Source organism: Lampetra planeri, chromosome 54, assembly GCF_965212315.1.
Source record: "Lampetra planeri chromosome 54, kcLamPlan1.2.h2, whole genome shotgun sequence".
NCBI classification, from domain to species: Eukaryota; Metazoa; Chordata; class Hyperoartia; order Petromyzontiformes; family Petromyzontidae; genus Lampetra; species Lampetra planeri.
This window is the reverse complement of record NC_136160.1, coordinates 434,909-461,914: the sequence shown is the minus strand read 5'-3', so window position 1 is coordinate 461,914 and position 27,006 is coordinate 434,909. Positions and strand designations below refer to the sequence as shown.

Here is a 27,006-nt window from a genome sequence, read left to right as displayed (position 1 = left end):
CAGTGATGCACTTCGCTACTCCTGACGCAATCATTTGGCTCCACCTCAATGTAAAATCACAGCTGTTGCTCTCCATCGAAATCAGCCGTATGAAGAAGATGAAGCTCTGTGTTGCCATCAAAGAGTGATGCTCTCGCAGGGAACTACAATCAAGGTGCTGTGTATTATCGTGCATGCTTGTGTTTTGATTAATCTTCGGACGGGTTAGACACAGTGGAAACCTTCATACCCAATATAGGTTATTTAGGGTATCCAGACAGACGCGGGTTTGAAGCGAGGGCTTTTCTCCGGTGCAGGGCAGCAGCGTGGGGCAGTGTGAGGCAGTGATGCTGAAAACTGGTGCCTCGGGGTGAGCGACCCTAACGCTGGCGTGCTGGCGAGGGGTGGCCGCGTGGGTCAAGCGCCGTTGTTGCAGGTCCCAGTAAGTAGGGGGGGGGGGGGTAGAAGTGGGAGCGGGCAGCGTGCACGTCGACAGTGTTGTGAAGCTGACGGAGACGTTGCTTCAGCAAGGGTGCGTATGTCAGGATATTGATTTGTCCTGGAGAAATCCGATGAGCTATGAAGCTCTTTTCACAGATGTCCAGTCGGGGTGCAGTATCGGATGTGTGGAAGTTGGAAGGTGGCTCAATAGTGTGCTAGTTTTGATGACTTGATCGTGTGTACAGGAGGTCGCGATGAGCGTGGCAGTCATTTCTTATTGGCACTGGAATTCGCACCGAGATTTAAGATATTTCAAAGATCTTAGTTTAATATTGCGACCAATGCCAGTATCAGTGATTGTCATATTCGGCTTCGTGTGGGGAGAGTGAGAGGTCGAGGGGTTTGAGGGAGGCGACGAGGGTACAGGAGGAGGGTGTTGTGGTGGTGAAAGAAAACTAATTTCCTTAGAAGTGCTTTAAAACTCAGTTGTCCTTCCCCTAGCACGGTTCACTACGTACGGTGCGAAAGAAGTCCGATCTAGTACAGTACGTACATAGACGATAGCGGCCAAGTGCACGGAACGTGACACGGAGCGCTGCACGAGCGAGCGGTGGCCTCACGGCCCGAGCGCGTGGCCACACTGAGTGGAGCTGACCACACTGAGAGTGGAGCTGATCACACTGAGAGTGAAGCTGATCACACAGCGTGGAGCTGATCACACTGAGAGTGGAGCTGATCACACTGAGAGTGGAGCTGACCACACTGAGAGTGGAGCTGACCACACTGAGAGTGGAGCTGATCACACTGAGAGTGGAGCTGACCACACTGAGAGTGGAGCTGACCACACTGAGAGTGGAGCTGATCACACTGAGAGTGGAGCTGACCACACTGAGAGTGGAGCTGATCACACTGAGAGTGAAGCTGATCACACAGCGTGGAGCTGATCACACTGAGAGTGGAGCTGACCACACTGAGAGTGGAGCTGACCACACTGAGAGTGGAGCTGATCACACTGAGAGTGGAGCTGACCACACTGAGAGTGGAGCTGATCACACTGAGAGTGGAGCTGACCACACTGAGAGTGGAGCTGATCACACTGAGAGTGGAGCTGATCACACTGAGAGTGGAGCTGACCACACTGAGAGTGGAGCTGATCACACTGAGAGTGGAGCTGACCACACTGAGAGTGGAGCTGACCACACTGAGAGTGGAGCTGACCACACTGAGAGTGGAGCTGACCACACTGAGAGTGGAGCTGACCACACTGAGAGTGGAGCTGACCACACTGAGAGTGGAGCTGACCACACTGAGAGTGGAGCTGACCACACTGAGAGTGGAGCTGACCACACTGAGAGTGGAGCTGACCACACTGAGAGTGGAGCTGACCACACTGAGAGTGGAGCTGACCACACTGAGAGTGGAGCTGATCACACTGAGAGTGGAGCTGATCACACTGAGAGTGGAGCTGATCACACTGAGAGTGGAGGTGGAGCTGTGTGGAGAGCGTGGAGGTGGAGCTGTCCACACTGCGTGGTGCTGAACCGCGGGGGCCACTGCCGTGAAGTGCCGGTGCCGTCTCCTTGCAGAGTCGGCCTGCTGGCGCGCCACGTGACACGTCGTCGTGTAAAGTATAATAACGACGATGAATGTACATTGCTCGTCAACATGACCCGTGTCATCGGCAAAACAGCGGAGATTCCTAAACTTTTCTCCATTAACGTTTCAGCCGTTTCCGTTTGTCCAATCTAATTGTGGACCGATATCCCCAAATGGAGCTGTAAATAACCACGGTGAGAGTACATCGCATTGTGTGGCGCCCCCAACCCTCCAGAGTTGTATTCTAGCACTCTCTGCGTGTAACGTAGCAGTTCCTCATTTGTAAATGGGTTGAAGTCCGTTTTTACCGAACACGGTGTTCACGGTACCTTATTTAAATTACCTTTGCAAAACGGAATAAAGACGAAGCGTTGTCGTAACTAGATAATGGGATTTTACAAATACGGTTATTGAAAACCAAAAGCGTTTTATTCCTGCACATGTGGATACATCTACAGTGTATTACAGTAGTGGGTATGTGGGTACATGTACAGTGTATCACAGCAGAGGGTATGTGGGTACATGTACAGTGTAGTACAGTAGAGGGTATGTGGGTACATGTACAGTGTATTACAGTAGAGGGTATGTGGGTACATGTACAGTGTATTACAGTAGAGGGTATGTGGGTACATGTACAGTGTAGTACAGTAGAGGGTATGTGGGTACATGTACAGTGTATTACAGTAGAGGGTATGTGGGTACATGTACAGTGTATTACAGTAGAGGGTATGTGGGTACATGTACAGTGTATTACAGTAGAGGGTATGTGGGTACATGTACAGTGTATTACAGTAGAGGGTATGTGGGTACATGTACAGTGTATTACAGTAGAGGGTATGTGGGTACATGTACAGTGTATTACAGTAGAGGGTATGTGGGTACATGTACAGTGTATTACAGTAGAGGGTATGTGGGTACATGTACAGTGTATTACAGTAGAGGGTATGTGGGTACATGTACAGTGTATTACAGTAGAGGGTATGTGGGTACATGTACAGTGTATTACAGTAGAGGGTATGTGGGTACATGTACAGTGTATTACAGTAGAGGGTATGTGGGTACATGTACAGTGTATTACAGTAGAGGGTATGTGGGTACATGTACAGTGTATTACAGTAGAGGGTATGTGGGTACATGTACAGTGTATTACAGTAGAGTGATGAGAAGCTGCTCAGTCGTCTAAACCGGGACGACTCCACCGCGTTTTTCGCCAGGGAGATCTCGGATTTGAATGTCAACATCAACTGAAACAAGTGAGGGGACACTAAAACAATTTATTTATGCAAGTAAACAACACAGACACGCAGAGAGCTCCGAAATGCATTGCGCGTGCTTTGGACCCCTAAAGACGGGAAATTCCACGGCAGTAGCGTGGTGCTGCCGCACACCGCGTGGTGCTGCCGCACACCGCGTGGTGCTGCCGCACACCGCGTGGTGCTGCCGCACACCGCGTGGTGCTGCCGCACACCGCGTGGTGCTGCTGGACACTGTCTATGTCGTGTGGTGCTCAGCAGTCGTTTAAGTTTCCATGCAAAGAGAATGCCGAGCGCAAGTGTAGTGAGTTGAACCTTGTCGCAGACGTAGACGTGGAGGCAACACATTTATTCAACTCCAACACACGGGGTAACGTTCTCCTTCACAGAATAGCAACCTGTGGTGGTGACCACCAAGCTAACGGCACTAGTTACCACGTGACTGGAGTAGCTAGTCACGTGACTGGTGTAGTTAACCACGTGGTGACCACGTGACTAGCTACACTAGTTACCACGTGACTGGTGTAGCTAGTCACGTGGTGACCACCAGGCTAGCTACATTAGTTACCACGTGGTAACTTCTACACCGGACCGAGACCACAGCTCGGGTCCAGGTCCACGTGCGATGAGAGTCACCGTGCCAGGGTGGAGCTGTGATGAGAGTCACCGTGCCAGGGTGGAGCTGTGATGAGAGTCACCGTGCCAGGGTGGAGCTGTGATGAGAGTCACCGTGCCAGGGTAGAGCTGTGATGAGAGTCACCGTGCCAGGGTGGAGCTGTGATGAGAGTCACCGTGCCAGGGTGGAGCTGTGATGAGAGTCACCGTGCCAGGGTGGAGCTGTGATGAGAGTCACCGTGCCAGGGTAGAGCTGTGATGAGAGTCACCGTGCCAGGGTGGAGCTGTGATGAGAGTCACCGTGCCAGGGTGGAGCTGTGATGAGAGTCACCGTGCCAGGGTGGAGCTGTGATGAGAGTCACCGTGCCAGGGTGGAGCTGTGATGAGAGTCACCGTGCCAGGGTGGAGCTGTGATGAGAGTCACCGTGCCAGGGTGGAGCTGTGATGAGAGTCACCGTGCCAGGGTGGGGCTGTGATGAGAGTCACCGTGCCAGGGTGGGGCTGTGGTGAGTGTCACTGCCCGAGTCGAGTGCCCTGTGGGTAGAAGCGTGCCGAACCTCCCCGAGTTGCCCTACTGGCAGGTTGCGGCGCCGCGCGGCGCTGCTGCTGCTGAACGCGTCGGCGTTGGCGACGGTGCCGCCCATTGTCGCACACCTCACGGCCACCGCTGCTGCTGCAGCTGCTACTGCGTGCTAGGGGGGCCGTGTAATTCCCAAACAGAATTGTATTTGAGTAATTAGAACTCCGTGCAATTAGCTGGGCGGTGGGGGCTATGCACCTGGCCGCCTGCCATGCGGAGCAGTGTGGAGGCAGCAGCGGCGAGGAGGGTCGTTGGGTCGGTGGGTCCCCCCCCCCCACAGAGCGACGTTGTTGTGGGACTCCCTCTCTGTGGGCCTCGAGGAGTTGCCGCACTCTGGCTCGCCAGGACAGGCAGTACCGCGCGTGGGCTAATCGCCGTCTGTTTCAATCTGTACGGAGATAGAGTGTTGCCCCCTCGTGTGCACGGGCTCTCTCCGGGTGCTCCGGTTTCCACCCACTCGTGTATAATAAGCAATCATCATTCCTTGGCTGAAAACATCTTAAAATAAAAACCCAATGCAGCAGCCTCCTGAAAAGAGTCCTCGGACTTAGTTGAGCTCTTCTGGATAAAGCAGTTTTAAGCCTTAACAACATCTTGATTTTACTCTTGAGCTGAACGCCGGACTCAACTGGCCGCGATTCCTGTGTGTGCGGCCCTGCAAAAGCGCGATTTAAACGGCACTTTGATGAGCAGCGCTGCATTCAAATCTACCACATCCCCGTTTGAGTGAATCGTGCAGTGTGGTGAAATAACCAACACATTGCCTTGTGTTTGTAATGGACTCGCAGTGCCGGATTGGGTGCACGTGTCCACGCTCAGAAGCCAGCCTTGACCCATTAGGCAAAGATGCTGAGCGCAGCTCGACGCTTTCGGCACCACCGCACGCGGCGCGCAGCGCTCGTCACGAGCAGAGCGCGCCGCTGCATTATTCATGGGACCCCCCGGTCCTAAAATGGCTGCAGATTTCCGTGTATCTGCAAAAAGCGAAGGAGAGAAAGGGAAGGCAGTGGATCGAGATTCGCTCTCGAGGCTTCGCGAGGAGCGGGCGAGATCGAGGCTTGGCTTGGCGCAGGGTGGTGGCCACAGTGCGGCCACCCGCGCCTCCCAGCAAGAGCCACCTGGGTTCGATTCCCGAACCCAGCCTCTTCTTCCTTTCTGTGTGGAGTTTGTATGTTCTGCAGAGTGTGCGCGAGTGAGATTGTGAGTGTGAGAGAGACTGGAGTTTGTACGCTCTTTCTCCCCCCGTTCTGCAGAGTGTGAGATTGTGAGTGTGTGTGAGAGAGAGACTGAGTCAGAGTGGAGTGTGTTGTTCTCCTGGTATTCCCGCATGACTAAAACAATGTGAATGTTGGTTAAAATTGCAACATTTTGGAATGTTACCCACAATTTACTTATTTAACAATCATCGCCCCCTACCGGCAGATTCATGCCCATCGCCCAGCCCGGTGCCGAGTCCCTCCGTGCCGCACAGGGGCAGCTGCCGGGAGGGGGCTCTGTGCTCCGAAACGTTTCGTTTTCGTGACAGACCTCGAGTGCGATAGAAATCCAAGTTCATAAAATGAATTAAAGTTGGACATTTACGTTTATTTTTTTGTTTTCGTGTGTGGGTGCCATCGGGCAACTGAAGGCTTCCGCAGGTTGGGGCCGGGTACCATTTCGGCCTCCACTCCCCGATGACTCCACTCACGCTGTCGCCATGGCCACTCTGAGGGCAGAGGTGTTGACGACTCTGTGTGGAATCGTGCAGCCTTGTGAATAATGCACGGGGTTGCGAGGAGACTGAGACACGTCCTGTTAGCAGGGGAGGTTGCTAACATCCTCCGTAAACTACTTCGGAAGGGTAGAGGGGTCAACTGCTGCGGTGCAGTGGAGGCAGGGGGGCAGTGTTCGTGTTGCCTGCGAGAGCGATGGGGTTGAAGAAAGCCACCGCACAGATCACATCTCATATTCTTGGTTCTTTCGGTAAAGTCACGTAGAAGGGAAATAATAAAAGAATATAAATATAAAACAATACATTTTTACACGTGACTTTACCGAAAGAACCAAGAATATACATTCAGATTTCAAGTAATACACACACACACAGTAGTTCACGAAATGCATCGGTGTAGCGTTAAGGATTGACATCATCAGTCATCGATTTTGTCGATGGCCAGCATGAAGTGGTTGCATTAGTGGTGCAGATTTCTATTACAACATTAAGCGGTAAGGATGCCAGGGCTGGCCACGGACACTCGGGGCGAGCGCTGCGAGGATGGAGCTCCGCACGCAGCGCCGCGTCCTCCCCGTGCCTCGCGTCCCTGCGGGGCACGGGCAGCAGCAGCACCCCCCGTGGTTGAACGCGAAGGGGCAGATTTGGGAAGGAGGCGAAATGTCTGCTTCTTTACTTTGTGTTGTTTGATGCATATCGGTTCACGTCGAACTAGGAACCATAAAAATAGAGGGTCATTTCATTGCCTATAAATGTTCTACAAGTTCACCAGCTTCGGTTCGAGTGAGCCCGACTTTGTTCCTGATGATGATGATGATCGTGGAGGTGGTGATTTCGTATGGCTAATGAAGAACAACTGTGAACGATTCCGTTCTAAGTGGTTTAGCCCTCCATTTGCTTTGTGTGAGAGGTGGAGTTTTGCAGATCGACCGCCGTGAGCATGCACGAGGCGACGCATCGCCCGCTTGTTTATTTTCATTGTCATCTGGGTCGACTGCTGGGATGTTTTTTTCCTTGTAAATAATGTGGACTGCTTTTGGAGAGAAATGAAGCCGTGGTAATCACCCCCCGTTGCAAAGACTGCGTGCTCTTGCCGACTACAAATGTATGGACGCAGCGAAACCGTCGGCTTGTGCTGTGGATGTACACGGAGGGCAGTGGAGTCACCGTGGCCACCAGCAACGTCTAGTGATTAAGTAACACCGACGCAACCAGTTACCGCAGTCCTTACACAGCCAGTTACCCCGGTCCATACACAGCCAGTTACCCCGGTCCATACACAGCCAGTTACCCCGGTCCATACACAGCCAGTTACCCGGTCTTGCAAAAGAAAAGCGCTGTACGCGGGCTGCGATGCAGTGACGTCGACGGAGTGAGATTGGATCAGCAGAACCCACAGAGTGAAGCTCCGTAGTCTGCGCTTCTTCAACGGAGGAGGAACAGCAAAGCGACACGAACTCTTCTGAAGCCCTCTTGTGGCTAACAGACCTCGACATTGGCTTTAAGCTCCTGAACCAAGTGTCCATCATGCACAAGAAGAATAAGAAGAAGTTCTGAAGGCTGTCAAGAGCCGGCACGTGTCTCTCGCACCGTGCGGAGGATGCACAGTTCTCCTGACCTTCACCGCGCTTTATCTGCGGGTTGGGTTCGACGCAATGAGAGATCAGCATGCTTTTGAGCGTTAAGTCGACACTTGCAAGTTTGTGTCCATTCATCCGATTCAGATCGCAGTTCTTGCTCGCACAATGGATGATGCGCAACTGAATGCGGGCAAAAATATATTAGAATGGAAATGATGCGCAGGATGTGCGCCAATAACCCATCGGAGGAATGGGACGCACCAATTCAAGACAGAACAAGCGAGAACAAGCGAGATGAACTCGACAAATAAGTTGCTACAAATGAGACAATAATTATCGATTGTTGAATAAGCTGCATGGGTTACATTATTGGTGTTAAAATCTCTACGTGTCGCGTTGGGGGTGTTGTTTCGCTGATGGACGGAAGGTCCTAAAGTCGGAAGGTCCTAAGACGGAAGGTCCTAAGTCCGGGAGGGCAGTTGCAACGTAGCTGGGAAAAACATTTTCAGAACGCTGTTTTGGTCACTCAATTTTGGTGCGGAGATTTTAACGGATTGTCTGATACTCAGAAACCTGTTGGGCAGCGTGCCTTCAATATCCATCATTCCCAATCGCGCCTTCGTGTCGCGGGACAGACGTCTTTCATTTAAGCGCTGCGCGTATCCCACCGGTTGAGTTTAGATTCACCGATGCGCAGTGATTTATACCGCGACGAAACTCCTTTGCTCCTAATGGATGAGAGGGAGAGGATGATGAGGATGTGGATAAGTCAATATCTGCGTAAATGGCTTTGCCCTCAGATCATCCGAACAATTTGCGGTCATAACGCGCCATCCTCAGCTCTCTCTCTCTCTGCGAGGCGCAGCGACCTGAGCATATCCCCAATCGTCTGGCTTGCATGGTTAACGCCTTGCAACCACTGCTGTGGACCAGGGGACCCGAGATCGTTTCTCGGAACGCGACTGACATCAGTGGCGAGTGATGTCTGAATTGGCCCTGCGCCAAACCCTCTTCCTCTTCACCAAACCGCGCCGACCAGTGTCGTGACGTGTGGACATACAACCGTGCGTGCTCGACACGGTGGCTGAGGGAGGCCCACATTCTGCAGTGCATTGGCAAAGGGCTGTGAGTTAACGTTGATGTATTGACGCGATGCTTCAAATTGTTGCGAGTGAATTAGGCCACGTGTGGTCATTCTTGGCGAAATTCTCGGCAGAGGTGTTGAAAACCAGAGGTGTGGACTCGAGTCATGTGACTTGGACTCGAGTCAGACTCGAGTCATGAATTTGATGACTTGCGACTCGACTTGGACTTGCATAACAATGACTTTGTCCCACCTATGAGATGTGGACTCGAGTCATGTGACTTGGACTCGAGTCAGACTCGAGTCATGAATTTGATGACTTGCGACTCGACTTGGACTTGCATAACAATGACTTTGTCCCACCTCTGTTGAAAACTGTAATTAACAAAATAAGCCATGGAGTATGTTTCTAAATATATTTACTTTGAGTAAAAAAAACACCCTAAACTTAACTCTTTAAATATTAAAAGAAACTGAATCCAAGTGGCTAATTAAAACATCTAAAAATATTCTGGGTGAGGGAATTCTGAACTGATTCTGAGAGGGAATGTGACGAACCAAAATCTGCCACGCCCAATTTGCATCGAGACGGTCCCCCTTCTCCCCCACCACCTCCAACAACAACAACAATCGCCACTAAGTGGCGGTGACGTCACTACGGCGCTTGTGCCAGGCTAGGTGTACGTTAAGGCCACGTGAAGTGTCGAACGCCCGCCGGCAGGAGGTCACGGGGCAGACCCAGCAGGTGCAACGTGTCGACTGACTGAGATGACTGGCTGATGGCACCACTTGTGCCCCGTACTGTGCCACCAACAGCACTACCACCACCTCCCTCTCCTCCTCCCCCACTTCCACCACCACCATCAACCCCCTCTCCTCCTCCACCACCCAACATGACCGAACACATTGTCACGTGGTGTACACGTGTGGGGGCCTGCGTCCACCCCACCGCCCTCGCCGGGCAGGTGGGGGGCGACGTCCGCCCCGTCCACTCCCTCCTCCACCACTCCCTCCACCACTCCCTCATCCACCACTCCCTCATCCACCACTCCCTCCTCCTCCACTCCCTCCTCCACCACTCCCTCCACCACTCCCTCCTCCTCCACTCCCTCCTCCTCCACTCCCTCCTCCTCCACTCCCTCCTCCACCACTCCCTCCTCCACCACTCCCTCCACCACTCCCTCATCCACCACTCCCTCCACCACTCCCTCCACCACCACTCCCTCCTCCACCACTCCCTCCACCACTCCCTCCACCACTCCCTCATCCACCACTCCCTCATCCACCACTCCCTCCTCCACCACTCCCTCCACCACTCCCTCCACCACTCCCTCCACCACCACTCCCTCCTCCACCACTCCCTCCACCACTCCCTCCACCACTCCCTCCTCCTCCACTCCCTCCTCCACCACTCCCTCCACCACTCCCTCATCCACCACTCCCTCCTCCACCACTCCCTCCACCACTCCCTCCACCACCACTCCCTCCTCCACCACTCCCTCCACCACTCCCTCCTCCTCCACTCCCTCCTCCACCACTCCCTCCACCACTCCCTCCACCACCACTCCCTCCACCACTCCCTCCACCACTCCCTCCTCCTCCACTCCCTCCTCCACCACTCCCTCCACCACTCCCTCCTCCTCCACTCCCTCCTCCACCACTCCCTCCACCACTCCCTCCACCACCACTCCCTCCTCCACCACTCCCTCCACCACTCCCTCCACCACCACTCCCTCCTCCACCACTCCCTCCACCACCACTCCCTCCTCCTCCACTCCCTCCACCACTCCCTCCTCCTCCACTCCCTCCTCCACTCCCTCCTCCTCCACTCCCTCCTCCTCCACTCCCTCATCCACCACTCCCTCCTCCACCACTCCCTCCTCCATCACTCCCTCCTCCACCACTCCCTCCTCCACCACTCCCTCATCCACCACTCCCTCATCCACCACTCCCTCCACCACTCCCTCCTCCACCACTCCCTCCACCACTCCCTCATCCACCACTCCCTCATCCACCACTCCCTCCACCACTCCCTCCTCCACCACTCCCTCCACCACTCCCTCCTCCACCACTCCCTCATCCACCACTCCCTCATCCACCACTCCCTCCTCCACCACTCCCTCATCCACCACTCCCTCCACCACTCCCTCATCCACCACTCCCTCCTCCACCACTCCCTCATCCACCACTCCCTCATCCACCACTCCCTCCACCACTCCCTCATCCACCACTCCCTCCTCCACCACTCCCTCATCCACCACTCCCTCCTCCACCACTCCCTCCACCACTCCCTCATCCACCACTCCCTCATCCACCACTCCCTCCACCACTCCCTCATCCACCACTCCCTCCTCCACCACTCCCTCCTCCTCCACTCCCTCATCCACCACTCCCTCCTCCACCACTCCCTCCTCCTCCACTCCCTCATCCACCACTCCCTCCACCACTCCCTCCTCCACCACTCCCTCCACCACTCCCTCCTCCTCCAATCCCTCATCCACCATTCCCTCATCCACCACTCCCTCATCCACCACTCCCTCCTCCACCACTCCCTCATCCACCACTCCCTCCTCCTCCACTCCCTCATCCACCATTCCCTCATCCACCACTCCCTCATCCACCACTCCCTCCTCCACCACTCCCTCATCCACCACTCCCTCTTCCTCCACTCCCTCCTCCTCCAATCCCTCCTCCTCCAATCCCTCATCCACCACTCCCTCCTCCTCCACTCCCTCATCCACCATTCCCTCCTCCACCACTCCCTCATCCACCACTCCCTCCTCCTCCAATCCCTCCTCCTCCAATCCCTCCTCCTCCAATCCCTCATCCACCATTCCCTCCTCCTCCACTCCCTCATCCACCATTCCCTCCTCCACCACTCCCTCATCCACCACTCCCTCCTCCTCCAATCCCTCATCCACCACTCCCTCTTCCTCCACTCCCTCCTCCTCCAATCCCTCCTCCACTCCCTCCTCCTTCACCGCGTCGATTGGCTCCCGCCGACCGGATGATCTCCCCCCCTGCGCTAGCGCCCTCTCTGAGGGACATCGCTAAATTTCTGCCTCACCGCCGCACGGGGTTACTCCACACACGCCCACCTGCACCGCCGCTCATGCTCACGCGGCGGTGCGAACACGCGCGCCCCTGCAGGCGATTACATCCTAACACACGCGCCCCTGCAGGCGATTACATCCTAACACACGCTCCCCTGCAGGCGATTACATCCTAACACGCTCCCCTGCAGGTGATTACATCCTAACACACGCGCCCCTGCAGGCGATTACATCCTAACACACGCGCCCCTGCAGGCGATTACATCCTAACACGCGCGCCCCTGCAGGCGATTACATCCTAACACACGCTCCCCTGCAGGCGATTACATCCTAACACGCTCCCCTGCAGGTGATTACATCCTAACACACGCGCCCCTGCAGGTGATTACATCCTAACACACGCGCCCCTGCAGGCGATTACATCCTAACACACGCGCCCCTGCAGGCGATTACATCCTAACACGCGCGCCCCTGCAGGCGATTACATCCTAACACACGCGCCCCTGCAGGCGATTACATCCTAACACACGCGCCCCTGCAGGCGATTACATCCTAACACACGCTCCCCTGCAGGCGATTACATCCTAACACACGCGCCCCTGCAGGCGATTACATCCTAACACACGCTCCCCTGCAGGCGATTACATCCTAACACGCTCCCCTGCAGGTGATTACATCCTAACACACGCGCCCCTGCAGGCGATTACATCCTAACACACGCGCCCCTGCAGGCGATTACATCCTAACACGCGCGCCCCTGCAGGCGATTACATCCTAACACACGCGCCCCTGCAGGCGATTACATCCTAACACACGCGCCCCTGCAGGCGATTATCTCAACGGGCGCTCGAGCTGCGGTTCTGCCCTCACGCAGCCGCTCCGTACACAAATCACAGACACCGCACCGATGCTCTGTGCTAACGCTTATTCACGGTGCAAACCCTGCACTGCCCGGAGGGAATATTCTGCGAGCAGAGCCTAGCATACTGATATCCCCAAACACTCACACGCCCTACCACGTACCTCGCAGCCGTACTCACGGCGTCGCACGGACGCTGTGAGAGTCGGAGGGAGGATGACGAAAAAGCCTCACCTATCACTCGTGCAATCGTGCACCTACCTGTGACGGTTATTTCTCGACCTATTGCCTGTGCACCTGCACTCATTAATCCCTGACTCAGCCCGTTTACTCTGGAAGGGCGTCCGGCTGGCGACTACGCACCCTGCCCACCGTGTGCGTTCGGTGTGTGGCGCTGGGATCCCCTGACCTCATTGTCTGCTCGGCTCGCTTAATATTTCACCCCAGCCCCCTCCCCGATGTCGTGCGTGACTCATTGCGGCTGGCCCGGTGAAACGTTGTGCGCCCAGACAATTTTAAGCCAATTTTGGGGCACCGCAATGTGACCTGTCCTGTGGGGGACGAACCAATCACCTGGCACCGCAATGTGACCTGTCCTGTGGGGGTCGAACCAATCACCTGGCACCGCAATGTGACCTGTCCTGTGGGGGACGGCCAGTCTCCTGGCACCGGGAAACCGCGGGACTTCCCACCTAGGGGCCCTTCGGGTGAAAACCCGTGGTGCCAGGCGATCCCCCGCCGGGACACTACGCATGTGTGCTGCGTGTGTGCTTCGTGTGTGTGTGCTGCGTGTGTGTGTGCGCTGCGTGTGTGTGTGCGCTGCGTGTGTGTGTGCGCTGCGTGTGTGTGTGTGCTGCATGTGTGCTGCGTGTGTGTGCTGCATGTGTGCTGCGTGTGTGTGTGTGTTGCGTGTGTGTGCGCTGCGTGTGTGTGTGCGCTGCGTGTGTGTGCGCGCTGCGTGTGTGTGTGCGCTGCGTGTGTGTGTGTGCTGCATGTGTGCTGCGTGTGTGTGCTGCGTGTGTATGTGCTGCGTGTGTGTGTGTGCTGCGTGTGTGTGCTGCGTGTATGTGTGCAGCGTGTGTGTGTGTGCTGCGTGTGTGTGTGTGTTGCGTGTGTGTGCGCTGCGTGTGTGTGTGTGTGTGCTGCGTGTGTGTGGGTGCTGCGTGTGTGTGTGTGCTGCGTGTGTGTGCTGCGTGTGTGTGTGTGTGCTGTGTGTGCGCTGCGTCTGTGTGTGCTGCGTGTGTGTGTGCTGCATGTGTGTGCTGTGTGTGTGTGTGTGCTGCGTGTGTGTGCGCTGCGTGTGTGTGTTCTGCGTGTGTGTGGGTGCTGCGTGTGTGTGTGCTGCATGTGTGTGTGCTGCGTGTGTGTGTGCTGTGTGTGTGCTGCATGTTTGTGTGTGCTGTGTGTGTGTGTGCTGCGTGTCTGTGCTCAGGGTGGGGGGCCAGGGGGGAGTCGCGGTGCTTGCGGAGTTGCTCCACGGTCGTGGCACCACACACGCGTAAAATGCACCAACATTGTTTTGGTTTCTGAATATTCATGTAGTCGTGTGTTCACGGCCCTCTATCAGTCCACTGCTGGATTCAGGCCTCCCCACTTTCATGTCGATCACGGAGGTTGTTTGACCCACTTCACCACGATGGGCAGAGGGGGTTCGGTGGAGCGCCCAGGACCCCGCTTCAGACATCGCTCGCCATTCGTGTGAGCCGCGGGAGGGAATCGAACTCGTGTTGCAGGATTCAGTCATTTTTCGTGCAAATGTATTTCTGGAGAAGGCACACACGGGGGAGCGGTATGCGCGCTGCAAGCACCCTACACGTGCAGCATGTAGGGAGGGTGCTCTGTGTGTCGTGCACAGTGCAGCACTCAGCATAATGCGTCAGACGCAGAAGCGGGAGGCCATTATCTGGTCGGTGGTGACTGGAGGGCATTGTGAGGCCTCTCTCCTCGCGTCTCCTCGACTTCTCCGCAGAGGATTCGACTTGAACCGTCAAACACAAATGTAATCGAAGGCTGCCTATTTGGCCGTTGGGAGTGTTAGTTGAATGGCAGCCTGCCCGAAGCTGCATGCTTCTCCGTGGGAGATGGAATGAGGCACGAGGCAAGCGAAGGCCATCTCCGTCCTGACATCCTGGAGCGGAGAGAGGGTTGCCACTTCCACGCCACGTTCGAACATCGCACGACTGCGCGCAAATCCAAGTTGAATTATTTTACTTTATTTTATCTTTTCTTACCGTGAGCGCCGGCCGCTGTGAGCACGGCGTAGGCGGAGGGAGGTGGCGGCGGCTTCCTCGCCCGCGTACCCCGCCGCGTGTCGCTGGGACTCTGCGAGAGTCGCCCTCGGATGTGCGACCCCCTCTGGGCCGAGAGGCGCCGGGTGCGCGCGGCTCCTCTCGCGCCAAGCCGAGCTCCGCCAGGCGGAGCAGAGGGAGTTGCATTATTCGCTTTGTGTCGCGAAGTGATTACGAACCCGGCGACCCGGGTTCGATTCTCGCTCACGGCCAACACCGGTGACGATGATCCAAACCGGTCCTGGGTCTCCCCTAGGTCGACGCAGCCTCAAATGAGTTCCTGGTGCGGTTTGTGTGCACCGCCACTCGGGAGACAAAGGCGGTCGGGCGTCGGTGCTGACCGCCCACCCCCTCGTGTGTCGTGCCGGCCCTCATAGGTGGCGCTACTCGCCGACAACCCCAACAGTCCGTGAAGGCTTGGCGCGTGACCTTTGTCTCTGTGTGGGTGGCAGGGCTGGCTGGAGCGCTATGGCTACCTCCCGGGCGGGGCGGGCCGCATGTCCACAATGCGCTCGCCGCGGGCCATGGCGCAGGCCGTGGCGGCCATGCAGCGCTTCTACGGCATCAACGTGACGGGCAGCGTGGACCACGGCACGCTCGAGTGGGTACCGCCACCACCACAGCCACTACCACAGCCACCGCCACCACCACAGCCACCACCACAGCCACTACCACCACCACAGCCACCGCCACCACCACAGCCACCACCACAGCCACCACCACCACCACAGCCACCGCCACCACCACAGCCACCACCACAGCCACTACCACCACCACAGCCACCACCGCAACCACCGCCACCACCGCAACCAACGTCACCGTCGCTGTCAGCACCACCACCACCGTCACCACCACCACCTCCTCCTCTTTTGCCCTTTAAAACAAAAAAAGTACAAAGATAAAGTCCTCCAACTCCGTGGCCTTTAAAAGGAACGGCATGCAATCGGTGATGCTTTGGTCAGTGGCCCTTCTCGACAGCACACAGGGCCAGAGATGCAGAGCCCTTTAAAACCCGTTAAGTTCGTAAATAGTCACTGTTTTAATACAGCAAAGGTCATATTCAATGGCAAATCGCATAAAGATGATTAAAGATAAATTGTCTAAAGATGTTTAAAAGTCCCGCACTCGTGAGAAGGGGAGTCACTGCTGCACTGCGACTTGCACACCGCTTGTCCTGGCGCTGCGGATGAAATATTCCTTCTCGCGAGCGTGCACCACCTCCATCACCACTTCCATCACCACCACCATCACCACCAAGAGAGAGAGAGAGAGTGCCTCTCACCATCTGCAGCCGCTCACGTTGACACCCGCCCACGCGCTCTTCAGTTCGCACGTCTTCGTTTTCGTCTCTCGCAGTGTTTATCGGCGAGGATGCTGTGCCGTGTGATTGATGATGCTCATAAGTCTGAAAAGGGGGCGACTATTTCCGTACAGCCAATATGCAGCCAATTCCCCAGCTGCCAAGTTGGCTAATCCCCATCCACTTTAAACAAAATACTAAAAAACGTTCAAAAATCAATGTCTGTAGTTGAGCTATATTCTCATCAACTCTAGAACACTTGAGGTTATTGGCGTCGGTGTGTGCCAGATGCGGATACTTGACGATGCACAAATGAAACATGTAAATCTCTCCGGACGGTGAGCAGCAACTGCGATCACCACCCAGAACAGAGGCGTGGAGCGTAGAACGACCGAGTGCCCGACTCACAAACAGGAGGCGTCGTCGTCGTCGTCACAGCGGCGACCCGCCACTCCGCTACTGCTGACGCAGTCTTCTGGCTCATCAAGCACCTCAGTTTAAAATTCTGGCTGTTGCTCCACATCAACATCAGCCGCACGTGTGTTTGTGTGTGCCGGTTATATTTATAGAGGGCCCCGCAAATTATGGATCGGTTTTGTTTTCAAGAACCTTTGAAACAAACACGGCGGCATTATTGTTTGGAACATTCTGCGAATATTCATCTCGATGATAAGTCTCCAAGTGATTTTAAAAGGTTTTCCCCCCCGGGACTTTTAAAGGTCACGGCTCGATCGAGTAGTGGCCGTGTCCTGCAATATGCATGCCCCCCCCCCCCCGTCGGGTAGCTCTTCTCGCGATTCTGCGTAGCGCAAATGATGACGTTGCTCTGATTGCCACGACTCTACTGGGCATCTAGAGCCTGCCTGGCACTCTCTGTAAAAAGTGCAATGCCATTTATATGGCTACGGAAAGCCTCAATGAGAATCAATGTTTTGTTTATAAAAGTCCAATTTTGTTGTGGTAAATAACTCCAAATAATCTAAACGAATCTATTTTATCCAAATTTACGCTTCTCCGATGAAACTGCAAACAGCGCGCCGCTCGACTTGTGCACGCGGCGACGGAGTGATCCCTGATTGGCGCGTGGACAGTTCCCTACACAACTCGGCTCTTGCAAGACTTTCTTTCATGCTGCCTTTTGACATACCTTTCCTGTTTTCCTGGCCTATCAAAGGGATTTCTCGACAAAATGGTAAGCAGCACAAACAGTACGGTAAGCACACAACAAAACAGCTGCTTTCTTAAACACCCGTTTCAATGCCAATCATAAACAAGCACAGACAAAGAGAACACGTCCGTCGTGAACGCTGCCTCACAACGGTGGTGAAGTTGGAGTATTGGGAGCTCGGCCGTCTTCCCGTGCTCTGAAGAAGGTGCCGTCGCGTCCAGGAGGTCCCGTACCCTGCGTCGCACAACAGCAACAATTTGGGACTCCACCTGTTCTGTCTGTACGGAATAGAGTGTTTCCCCCTCGCACGTGTGGGGTTTCTTCTTGTAAACACTCAATAATTGACTGCTAACACCACGATAGACAGAGGGACACAGAGCTTGGGCAGTTGTTGGCGCCGGCTTTTCGCGTGGCTGCTGCTGCCTCCGAGTCGTCCTCTCTCTCCGAGAGCGATGAGCGAATATCACGCGTTGTTGTCAAATACGGCCTATTCTCTACTGCAAGGTGGTCTTTACGATCAATGTAGCCATTATTTATTGATGCTTGTGCACCACTGCAAACGCAGTGCCTCGATGCAGGCAAGGCAAAGTGGGCTGCTTCAAGCCCTCGCGCGATGGAACTGGGGCTGTGCATGGATAGAAGGGGCGGCGACGCCAGGACCGCCTGGTGTGTGCACAGACGTCCACCAGACGTCCACCAGGCGTCCACCAGGATTGTTGTTTGTCTCGCGGCTACCGCTGCGCTTTGCCGAGGATCCACTCACAGCAGCCGGCTCCGGGAGTCGAGGGGAGGGGGAGATGAATGGGCGTCGTTTTGACGCAGTTGCTGAGCACAATGTCCCAAAACGCCAAGCGGCCAGCAGCTAACAGCACCGTCCAAGGTGTAATTGATAAGAGGGTAAAGCGTTTCTTGAATTGAGCCACGGTTATTCTTGTAAGAGCTGGAGGCGGGGGGGGGAGACGACGATGATGGGAGGAGGGAATTCCAACCATCTTCATGAAAATTACAGCTGTTGCTTTACATCAACATCAACCGTACTGTTACATAAAATCTCGTGTTTGTATTATTAGAATGTGTGCGCTGTTTTTTGTTTGTTAAAATGCGTTCCCTCGTTTGATTTGTTATCATGTGTGTGTCTTAGCTTTAGCTGGCATGCATGTTGTATACGTTGAGCCCTATAGAGGCTGAACTGCGAAGCGTGATTTATTTATCTGCCAGTCCATTACCAATCAGCTCCTGCTTCCGCAGCGCGGCCACCTCGTGTGGGGGACGTTTCCTCTGCCAGACGGCGATGCCGTCAAACCCTGGCGCCCCACTCTCGCACCGCGATACAAGCGGTCAGAGGCGCAGCCCCGCAATTGCCTGCTCGTGCCACTGCTGGTGGAGAGAGAGCTCACGTGAGAGAGCCCATCTCGAGGCACCACTGTGGTGAATAATCACGATAAGGATGATGACGCATCATTTACAGCCCTTTGTCATTCCACTGCTGGATAAGAAGTTCGTCTTTTGGTTGAAATTTCCACCGGCAAATGCGGCAAACGGCCAGCAGGTGGCAGGCCTCAGCGCTCCGTCTCCTTCTCGCGTCTCCCTCTCGCGTCTCCCTCGCGCGTCTCCCTCGCGCGTCTCCCTCGCTCGCCTCGCGTGACCACCCCGAGCCCCCACCTGGGGCCCCTGTGTAGACTTGACCGGTCACGAGTCCTCTGGGGTCAACCAGAGCGCCACGGCCCTTAGTAACCCCATTTCCCTGGCCGGCACTCCCACACCCTGTCCTGTAGGGGTCGGCACTGCACGCAGAGCGTGGTGCCACCCAGCACTGTCAGTCAGCGCTCACGGAGCCCCTCCAGGGCTGCTGCTGCTGCACCAACACCACGTGGTGCCCGCGGTGTCGCTCCACCACACGCCGTGACCCTCCAGGGCTGCTGCTGCACCCACACCACGTGGTGTCGCTCCACCACACGCCGTGACCCTCCAGGGCCGGCACCACGCAGTGACATCCCGCGGTGTCACGACACAAGTATACAACGCCGAGACGCAGCAGGCGTCGGATTGTGAGAAGAGTACAAACACGACGGCTGTCTCTTATTTTCCGGGTCCTCGACTCGCAGGACAAACACAACACTCGCCTCCAGAGCTGCGGGCCGTGAGAGGGGAGGGCCCAGCCCGGCCCGTGCCGTGCCCCCCCCCCCCCCCCGGCGTGGTGGAGGAGGAGGAGGCGGTGGCACCTCGCGCGTCTCGGCCCAGCGGTGCTGACGATGGCGCCCTTTGAGCAATTCATTTCAAACCTCATTTCCTCGTGACAAGGACAATTTAAAACAAAAGTTGATTCGAGACTTGCATTTATAGGAGAGAGAGAAAAGTTAGTTCGGCAGAACGGTTGGCTTCCGTTGCGTGCGTGGATTAAACGCAGTGCAACTTTTGACTAATGAAGCTCGTGTGAATATTAAAAGTGATCGATGGCATTAAAAGTGGGTTCTTTCCCCTGGAATTGGCTGAATCCAATTGAGAGAGGAGATCACCTGAACGCGAAAGGACTCTTCCTTGGGCGTCAGGGTGGCAGCAACGCAGTGGCAACACGCGCGCCCCACAGCAACAAGGCCCTGGGTTCGACTCCCGACCGTGCACAGTTTGTCTTCTCTCCCCCTGCTCTGCGTGGCATTCCACTCCTCCCGTCGCTAAAAAAACAACCAAACTGGTGTAAACATCGTCACTAGGGAGACAAAGGCGGCCGGGCGTGGTGTTGGCCACCCACTCCCTCGTGTGCCGTGCCGGCCTTTATAGGTGCTCGCTAACAGCACTTGCCCCTACAATCTGTGAATACTATACGGGGGATCTTTGTCTCTGCACGCTTGTGTTGACCAAGTTTGATGGTCTTGACTCTGATATCTCAACACGTGTCATCGCTCTACACACGTGTGTGTCATCGCTCTACACACGTGTGTGTCATCGCTCTACACACGTGTGTGTCATCGCTCTACACACGTGTGTGTCATCGCTCTACACACGTGTGTGTCATCGCTCTACACACGTGTGTGTCATCGCTCTACACACGTGTGTGATATCTCTCTACGTGTGTGAAGGTGGTCGACTCAACCTCAAATGAGTACCTGGTGTGGCGTGTAAACATCGGCACTAGGGAGACAAAGGTGGCTGTGCATAGCACTGGCCACCCACCCCCTCGTGTGCTGTGCCGGCCTTCACAGGTGCTACTTGCTAACAACACTTGCCCCAACAATCTGTTAAGGCTACACGGTGGATCTTTGTCTTTGGAGGTGGATGAAGAGGCCGCGCTGCGGAGTCCCCGACCGCTTCGACCACGGCCCCGGTGTGCGGCGCCGCCGCTACGCACTCACAGGCCAGAAGTGGCACCACAAGCGCATCACCTACAGGTGCGGCACATACTGGTGCACCGCACTGGTGCATCACCTACAGGTGCGGCACATACAGGTGCGGCACATACTGGCGCATCACCTACAGGTGCGGCACATACTGGCGCATCACCTACAGGTGCGGCACATACTGGCGCATCATCTACAGGTGCGGCACATACTGGCGCATCACCTACAGGTGCGGCACATACTGGCGCATCATCTACAGGTGCGGCACATACTGGCGCATCATCTACAGGTGCGGCACATACTGGTGCATCACCTACAGGTGCGGCACATACTGGTGCATCACCTACAGGTGCGGCACATACTGGTGCACCGCACTGGTGCATCACCCACTGGTGCATCACCTACAGGTGCGGCACAAACTGGCGCATCACCTACAGGTGCGGCACATACTGGCGCATCACCTACAGGTACGGCACATACTGGCGCATCACCTACAGGTACGGCACATACTGGCGCATCATCTACAGGTGCGGCACATACTGGTGCATCACCTACAGGTGCGGCACATACTGGTGCACCGCACTGGTGCATCACCCACTGGTGCATCATCTACAGGTGCGGCACAAACTGGCGCATCACCTACAGGTGCGGCACATACTGGCGCATCACCTACAGGTACGGCACATACTGGCGCATCATCTACAGGTGCGGCACATACTGGCGCATCATCTACAGGTGCGGCACATACTGGCGCATCATCTACAGGTGCGGCACATACTGGCGCATCATCTACAGGTGCGGCACATACTGGCGCATCATCTACAGGTGCGGCACATACTGGCGCATCATCTACAGGTGCGGCACATACTGGCGCATCATCTACAGGTGCGGCACATACTGGCGCATCATCTACAGGTGCGGCACATACTGGCGCATCACCTACAGGTACGGCACATACTGGCGCATCACCTACAGGTGCGGCACATACTGGCGCATCACCTACAGGTGCGGCACATACTGGCGCATCACCTACAGGTGCGGCACATACTGGTGCATCACCCACGGCATGTACAGGTGCGGCGCACCCTGTGTGTGTAAAACACGTCACACCCGGCTACAACACAAGTCACTCAATTGGGATTTCACGTCGGAACATGGCTCACGCCTGCGACGTGCCTGGGCAAACCACATCACAACAATAATACGTAGGCAGCTACCCCACGAGCGTGTGCGCGTGTGTGCCGGGTGGCTAAAGCACATCAAGTTGGCACAGTAGGGGGCACAGGTGGTGCATCAGCCAGTCATCTCAGTCAGTCAACCCATGGCACCTGGGTTTGCCCGTGACCTCCTGCCAACGGGCATTCGACACTTCACGTGGCCTTAACGTGCACATAGCCTGGCACAAGCGCCGTGGTGACGTCACTGCCACTTAATGGTTAATGGCGGTTGTTGTTTTGTGCATGTGTGTGTGCGCACGTGCGTGTGCGCGTGGGGTCGCGAAGCTTGCAGAACTCCACCCCAAAGGTGGGCGAGGCAGACACGAGGCGGGCGATCCGCCGGGCGTTCGACGTTTGGCAGCGCGTCACGCCGCTCGCCTTCGAGGAGATCCCCTACCACGAGATCCGCAGCGGGCGGCGCGACGCCGACATCATGATCTTCTTCGCGTCGGGGTTCCACGGGGACAGCTCCCCCTTCGACAGGGAGGGCGGCTTCCTCGCCCACGCCTACTTCCCCGGTCCCGGCATCGGCGGCGACACGCACTTCGACTCGGACGAGCCGTGGACGCTCGGAAACAAAAACAACGATGGTGGGTGGCACCGCCGTCACCCGTTTCACGTTTACTTAGATATTTAGTCCCCTTTCGAATCTGAACCATTCTGTGAATATAACTGCAAGGTTATGGCAAACTGATGTCACTAAGATCGTCACATTGGCACTTGATATCGTATCCTGAAACCACGAAATGCGGAGACTGTTACTTTCTAGATTTGAAGTTTTCGTGACTCTTAAATTGCAATTGTTTCTTGCTGTGGTTGTCCCACCTGATGACGGACGCTTGTGTTGCGCCCGAAACGTCGTGATTTATTATTTTATTTTATACCTACGTGACTTTACCGAAAGAACCAAAGAGTATAGGCCGTTACGTCTTTTCCAGAAAACGTGCTTAATCTTGATTTGAAGCTTTCGTGACTGCAGGAATCCATGCTGCTGACACTTGGGCTACGCCCATTTCAAACCTCTATCAACAGTTTGCCTTTAGAGGCTAACCCCCTTTTCCTGATGACGACCGCTTGTGTTGCGATCAAAACGTCGTAGTTTTTTTCATATTTTCTTTGAACCGATCTACGTGACTTTACTGAAAGACCCAAAGATTATGTCAGACTTGTGGAATGGAATGCGTTTCTCTTTGAAGATCATGATTCGTGATGTAAATGCCCTGCTGGTGTCCTTGTTCCGTGCCCCATCCCTCTGCACCGCACGTGGCTGCCCCCATGGCTCGTCGTGGTGGCGGTTGCTAGGGAACGACCTCTTCCTGGTGGCCGTGCACGAGCTGGGCCACGCGCTCGGGTTGGAGCACTCCAATGACCCCAATGCCATCATGGCGCCCTTCTACCAGTACATGGACACGGTGCACTTCCAGCTGCCGCACGACGACGTCCTGGGCATCCAGCAGATCTACGGTGAGCGTCGGCACCACCGCGGCCGCCACCGCGGCCACGGAGCCGCCGCGGCCAACGCCGTTGATGCCGCGGCCGTTGCACCTCACCGTGACTGCCAACGCGCTCCGCTCTCCGTCACATCCCGCAGCTGCTGCACAGTCGACTCGCAGAGACCTGCAAGATCCGTCCTTAGACTCTCACAGAAACCTATAGACTCACACACAGAGACCCATAGACTCACACAGAGAGACGCATAGACTCACACAGAGACCCATAGACTCACACAGACATTCTAGATTTGAAGCTTTCGTGACTGCAAGGATTCATATTCTTAGGTTTTTTCGGTAAAGTCACGTAGGTAAAAAATTAAAATTAAAATTAATAAAAGTAAAATAAAAATAAAATAAAAATCACGACGTTTCGGAGGCAACACAAGCCTCCGTCTTCAGGTGGAACCGTCACAGCACGCTTGCTGTATCAAGTAAATGAGACATTCCAAGAGATCCGACCCCTTATATATACTGGTTGAGGGGGGAGGAGCCAGGGCAGGCCCCTGGATAGGAGTTTTTTTTATTATTATGGTAAGGTTGGTGCGGCTGAAGCTACGGCTAGTCTACACACAGTCTACTCACACAGACACCCATAGACTCACCACACAGAGATCCATATAAAGTCACACAGAAACCCATAGACTCACACAGAGAGAACCATAGACTCACACAGAGAGAACCATAGACTCACACAGAGAGATCCATAGACCCACGCAGAGACCCATACATAGTCTGACATAGAGACTGGCATTTGGTCTCACTTACAGATAGACCCAAAGATCTGCCCTGACAGTCTGTCATCATATGCTCTTAGTTCTTCTCTTCTCCTTTGTTTCCGAACTCTTGGAGACCACTCCAATAGCTGTCTCGGCAATCGGCCCTCCCGCATCCTGCACATGGCAACGGTCTTGCAGATCACATGGCAGATGACCGCTCTGTTGACTACTACGTAGAGTACACTTAGCCACTCCACCAACACCTGCTTAGCCACTCGACCCAACACCTGCTTAGCTACTCTGCCCAACAAGCCACTCTGTCTTCCGCATGGTTAGCCACTCTATCCTACTAGTGCCTAACCACTTGTGTCGCAAATCGGACAAAATCTTTGATCGAGAACTCGGAGGCGCAGAGCCAGACTTCAAAGTTCCTTGTATGAGATCCTGGACGGGTGAGATCCTGAATGGGTGAGATCCTGAACAGGTCAGAACCTAGAGTTGCTGCTTTAAGGTGGATGATGATGATGACGATGATGGTGCTTGGATGCTGCTGCTGCTGCCTGTGCGATGGGAGAGAGTTGCAGACAGCCGGTGCCGTTACGAACCGTCGCGATCCCGACGCTACGGTAGCAGTGGCCGGGTGACCTCATTGCCCCACTCGCCTCTGTGCCCGCGCCCGTGCGTGGTAGGGCCTCCAGCCAAGGAGCCCGACCCGACGAAGCAGACGTCGCTGCCCCCTCCACAGCGGCCCGAGCCGCCGTCGCGCGCCCGCAGGCCCGACAAGCGGCCGCGGCCCCCCAAGCACCCCCTGGACGAGCGGCCGGGCCTCCCCGGGGCCCTGCCCAGCATCTGCGAGGGCGGCTTCGACACGGTCACCGTGCTGCGCGGAGAAATGTTCGTGTTCAAGGTGAGCGTCTCGCCCGCCCGCCGGCCCGCCGGCCCTCCCGCCCGCCCACAACGATCGCACTTGAGTTGCGCAGCGCGCCGCGTGTCGGAGGTGCGAGCGGCCACCTGGGACCGCGTCGTCCCGGGATTGTGAGGGATGCAGCCAGCACGGGGAGGCCTTCATCCAGCAGTAGATTGACCATGGTCGATGGTGACGACGGTGATGGCTCGTGCGTGCTGTTCGTGATTTAACAGAAATCTGGAGGTCGCCACCTTCCCTCGCGCACTCGTTCGCTCGGAGTTAAACCCACGTGCTCGGTGGTATCAACACGTTACAGGTTGAAATTATTATTACTATCAGTGACTCTCAGTGACTATCAGTGACTCTCAGTGACTCTCAGTGACTATCAGTGACTCTCAGTGACTCTCAGTGACTATCAGTGACTATCAGTTACTCTCAGTGACTATCAGTGACTCTCAGTGACTCTCAGTGACTCTCAGTGACTCTCAGTGACTATCAGTGACTCTCAGTGACTATCAGTGACTATCAGTTACTCTCAGTGACTATCAGTGACTCTCAGTGACTCTCAGTGACTCTCAGTGACTATCAGTGACTCTCAGTGACTATCAGTGACTATCAGTGACTCTCAGTGACTCTCAGTGACTATCAGTGACTATCAGTTACTCTCAGTGACTATCAGTGACTCTCAGTGACTCTCAGTGACTATCAGTGACTCTCAGTGACTCTCAGTGACTATCAGTGACTCTCAGTGACTCTCAGTGACTATCAGTGACTATCAGTTACTCTCAGTGACTATCAGTGACTCTCAGTGACTCTCAGTGACTCTCAGTGACTCTCAGTGACTATCAGTGACTCTCAGTGACTATCAGTGACTATCAGTGACTATCAGTGACTCTCAGTGACTATCAGTGACTCTCAGTGACTCTCAGTGACTATCAGTGACTCTCAGTGACTCTCAGTGACTATCAGTGACTATCAGTGACTATCAGTTACTCTCAGTGACTATCAGTGACTCTCAGTGACTCTCAGTGACTCTCAGTGACTATCAGTGACTCTCAGTGACTATCAGTGACTATCAGTGACTATCCGTGACTCTCAGTGACTGGGTTGCATTCTTTTTTTGTTGCACATGGCCAGGCTTCTGCACAAAGATAAACTTGTGAATCTACATTCAGCTGTGTGCGCTGCACGGTTGATTGTATCTGCGAGTGGATTGTTGTTGTTGCTGCTGCGACGCGGTGCAGGACCAGTGGTTCTGGCAGGTGCGCAACAACCGCGTGGTGGAGGGCTCCCCGATGCTCATTGGGCAGTACTGGCGCGGACTGCCCTCCAAGATCGACGCCGCCTACGAGCGCCCCGACGGGAAACTCGCCTTCTTCAAAGGTGACGGTGCTCCCGTGTGCGGCACTCACCGCCACGTGTTTCGCGTAAGGAATGTTCGTTATTGCTCCCCTAGGTTGCACGTTCCCTCCCTGCGATCTCCAATCACCGCCGCCACTGCCAATGGCCTTGAGCTGAGGTCATCCTCGTAACAGAACTGCTCAGCTCAGTATGGCCTCTCCAGCGGGAATAATCCAGGTTGAGTCTGGATTATTCCGGCTGGTGACTTCTCGAGCACCTGGTGTTATTGCAGGGGGCGCCACGGTGGCCAGATGTTAACTACCTCGCCTGGTGTACATGAGGTCGTTGGTTTGATTCCGACCCTGACGCCTGCTGTATATTTGGAGTTTTTGTGTTCTCCAAATCCTCGCTTGGATTTTTTTCCGGGTCCTCCGGTTTTTCCCTCCACACTTAGAATCATTTAGATTATTTGACTCCAAGAAATTTCCAC

At 55.1% G+C, this 27,006-nt stretch overlaps 1 protein-coding gene across 2 annotated transcripts in view; it reads left to right on the top strand.

Annotated features, from left to right (window-relative positions):
* LOC144735086 (matrix metalloproteinase-16-like) overlaps positions 1 to 27,006 on the top strand; it is a 41,920-nt gene that overhangs the window by 3,059 nt on the left and 11,855 nt on the right. Inside the window, exons 2-7 of one of the 2 annotated variants that reach the window (XM_078617492.1) lie at positions 15,492 to 15,640; positions 20,777 to 20,893; positions 22,345 to 22,649; positions 23,362 to 23,523; positions 24,967 to 25,175; positions 26,420 to 26,558. In XM_078617492.1, coding sequence (XP_078473618.1) covers positions 15,492 to 15,640; positions 20,777 to 20,893; positions 22,345 to 22,649; positions 23,362 to 23,523; positions 24,967 to 25,175; positions 26,420 to 26,558 — 1,081 coding nt within the window. Of the gene's footprint in view, positions 1 to 15,491; positions 15,641 to 20,776; positions 20,894 to 22,344; positions 22,650 to 23,361; positions 23,524 to 24,957; positions 25,176 to 26,419; positions 26,559 to 27,006 lie in introns of both variants that reach the window. The other variant, XM_078617491.1, reaches the window with a different exon arrangement.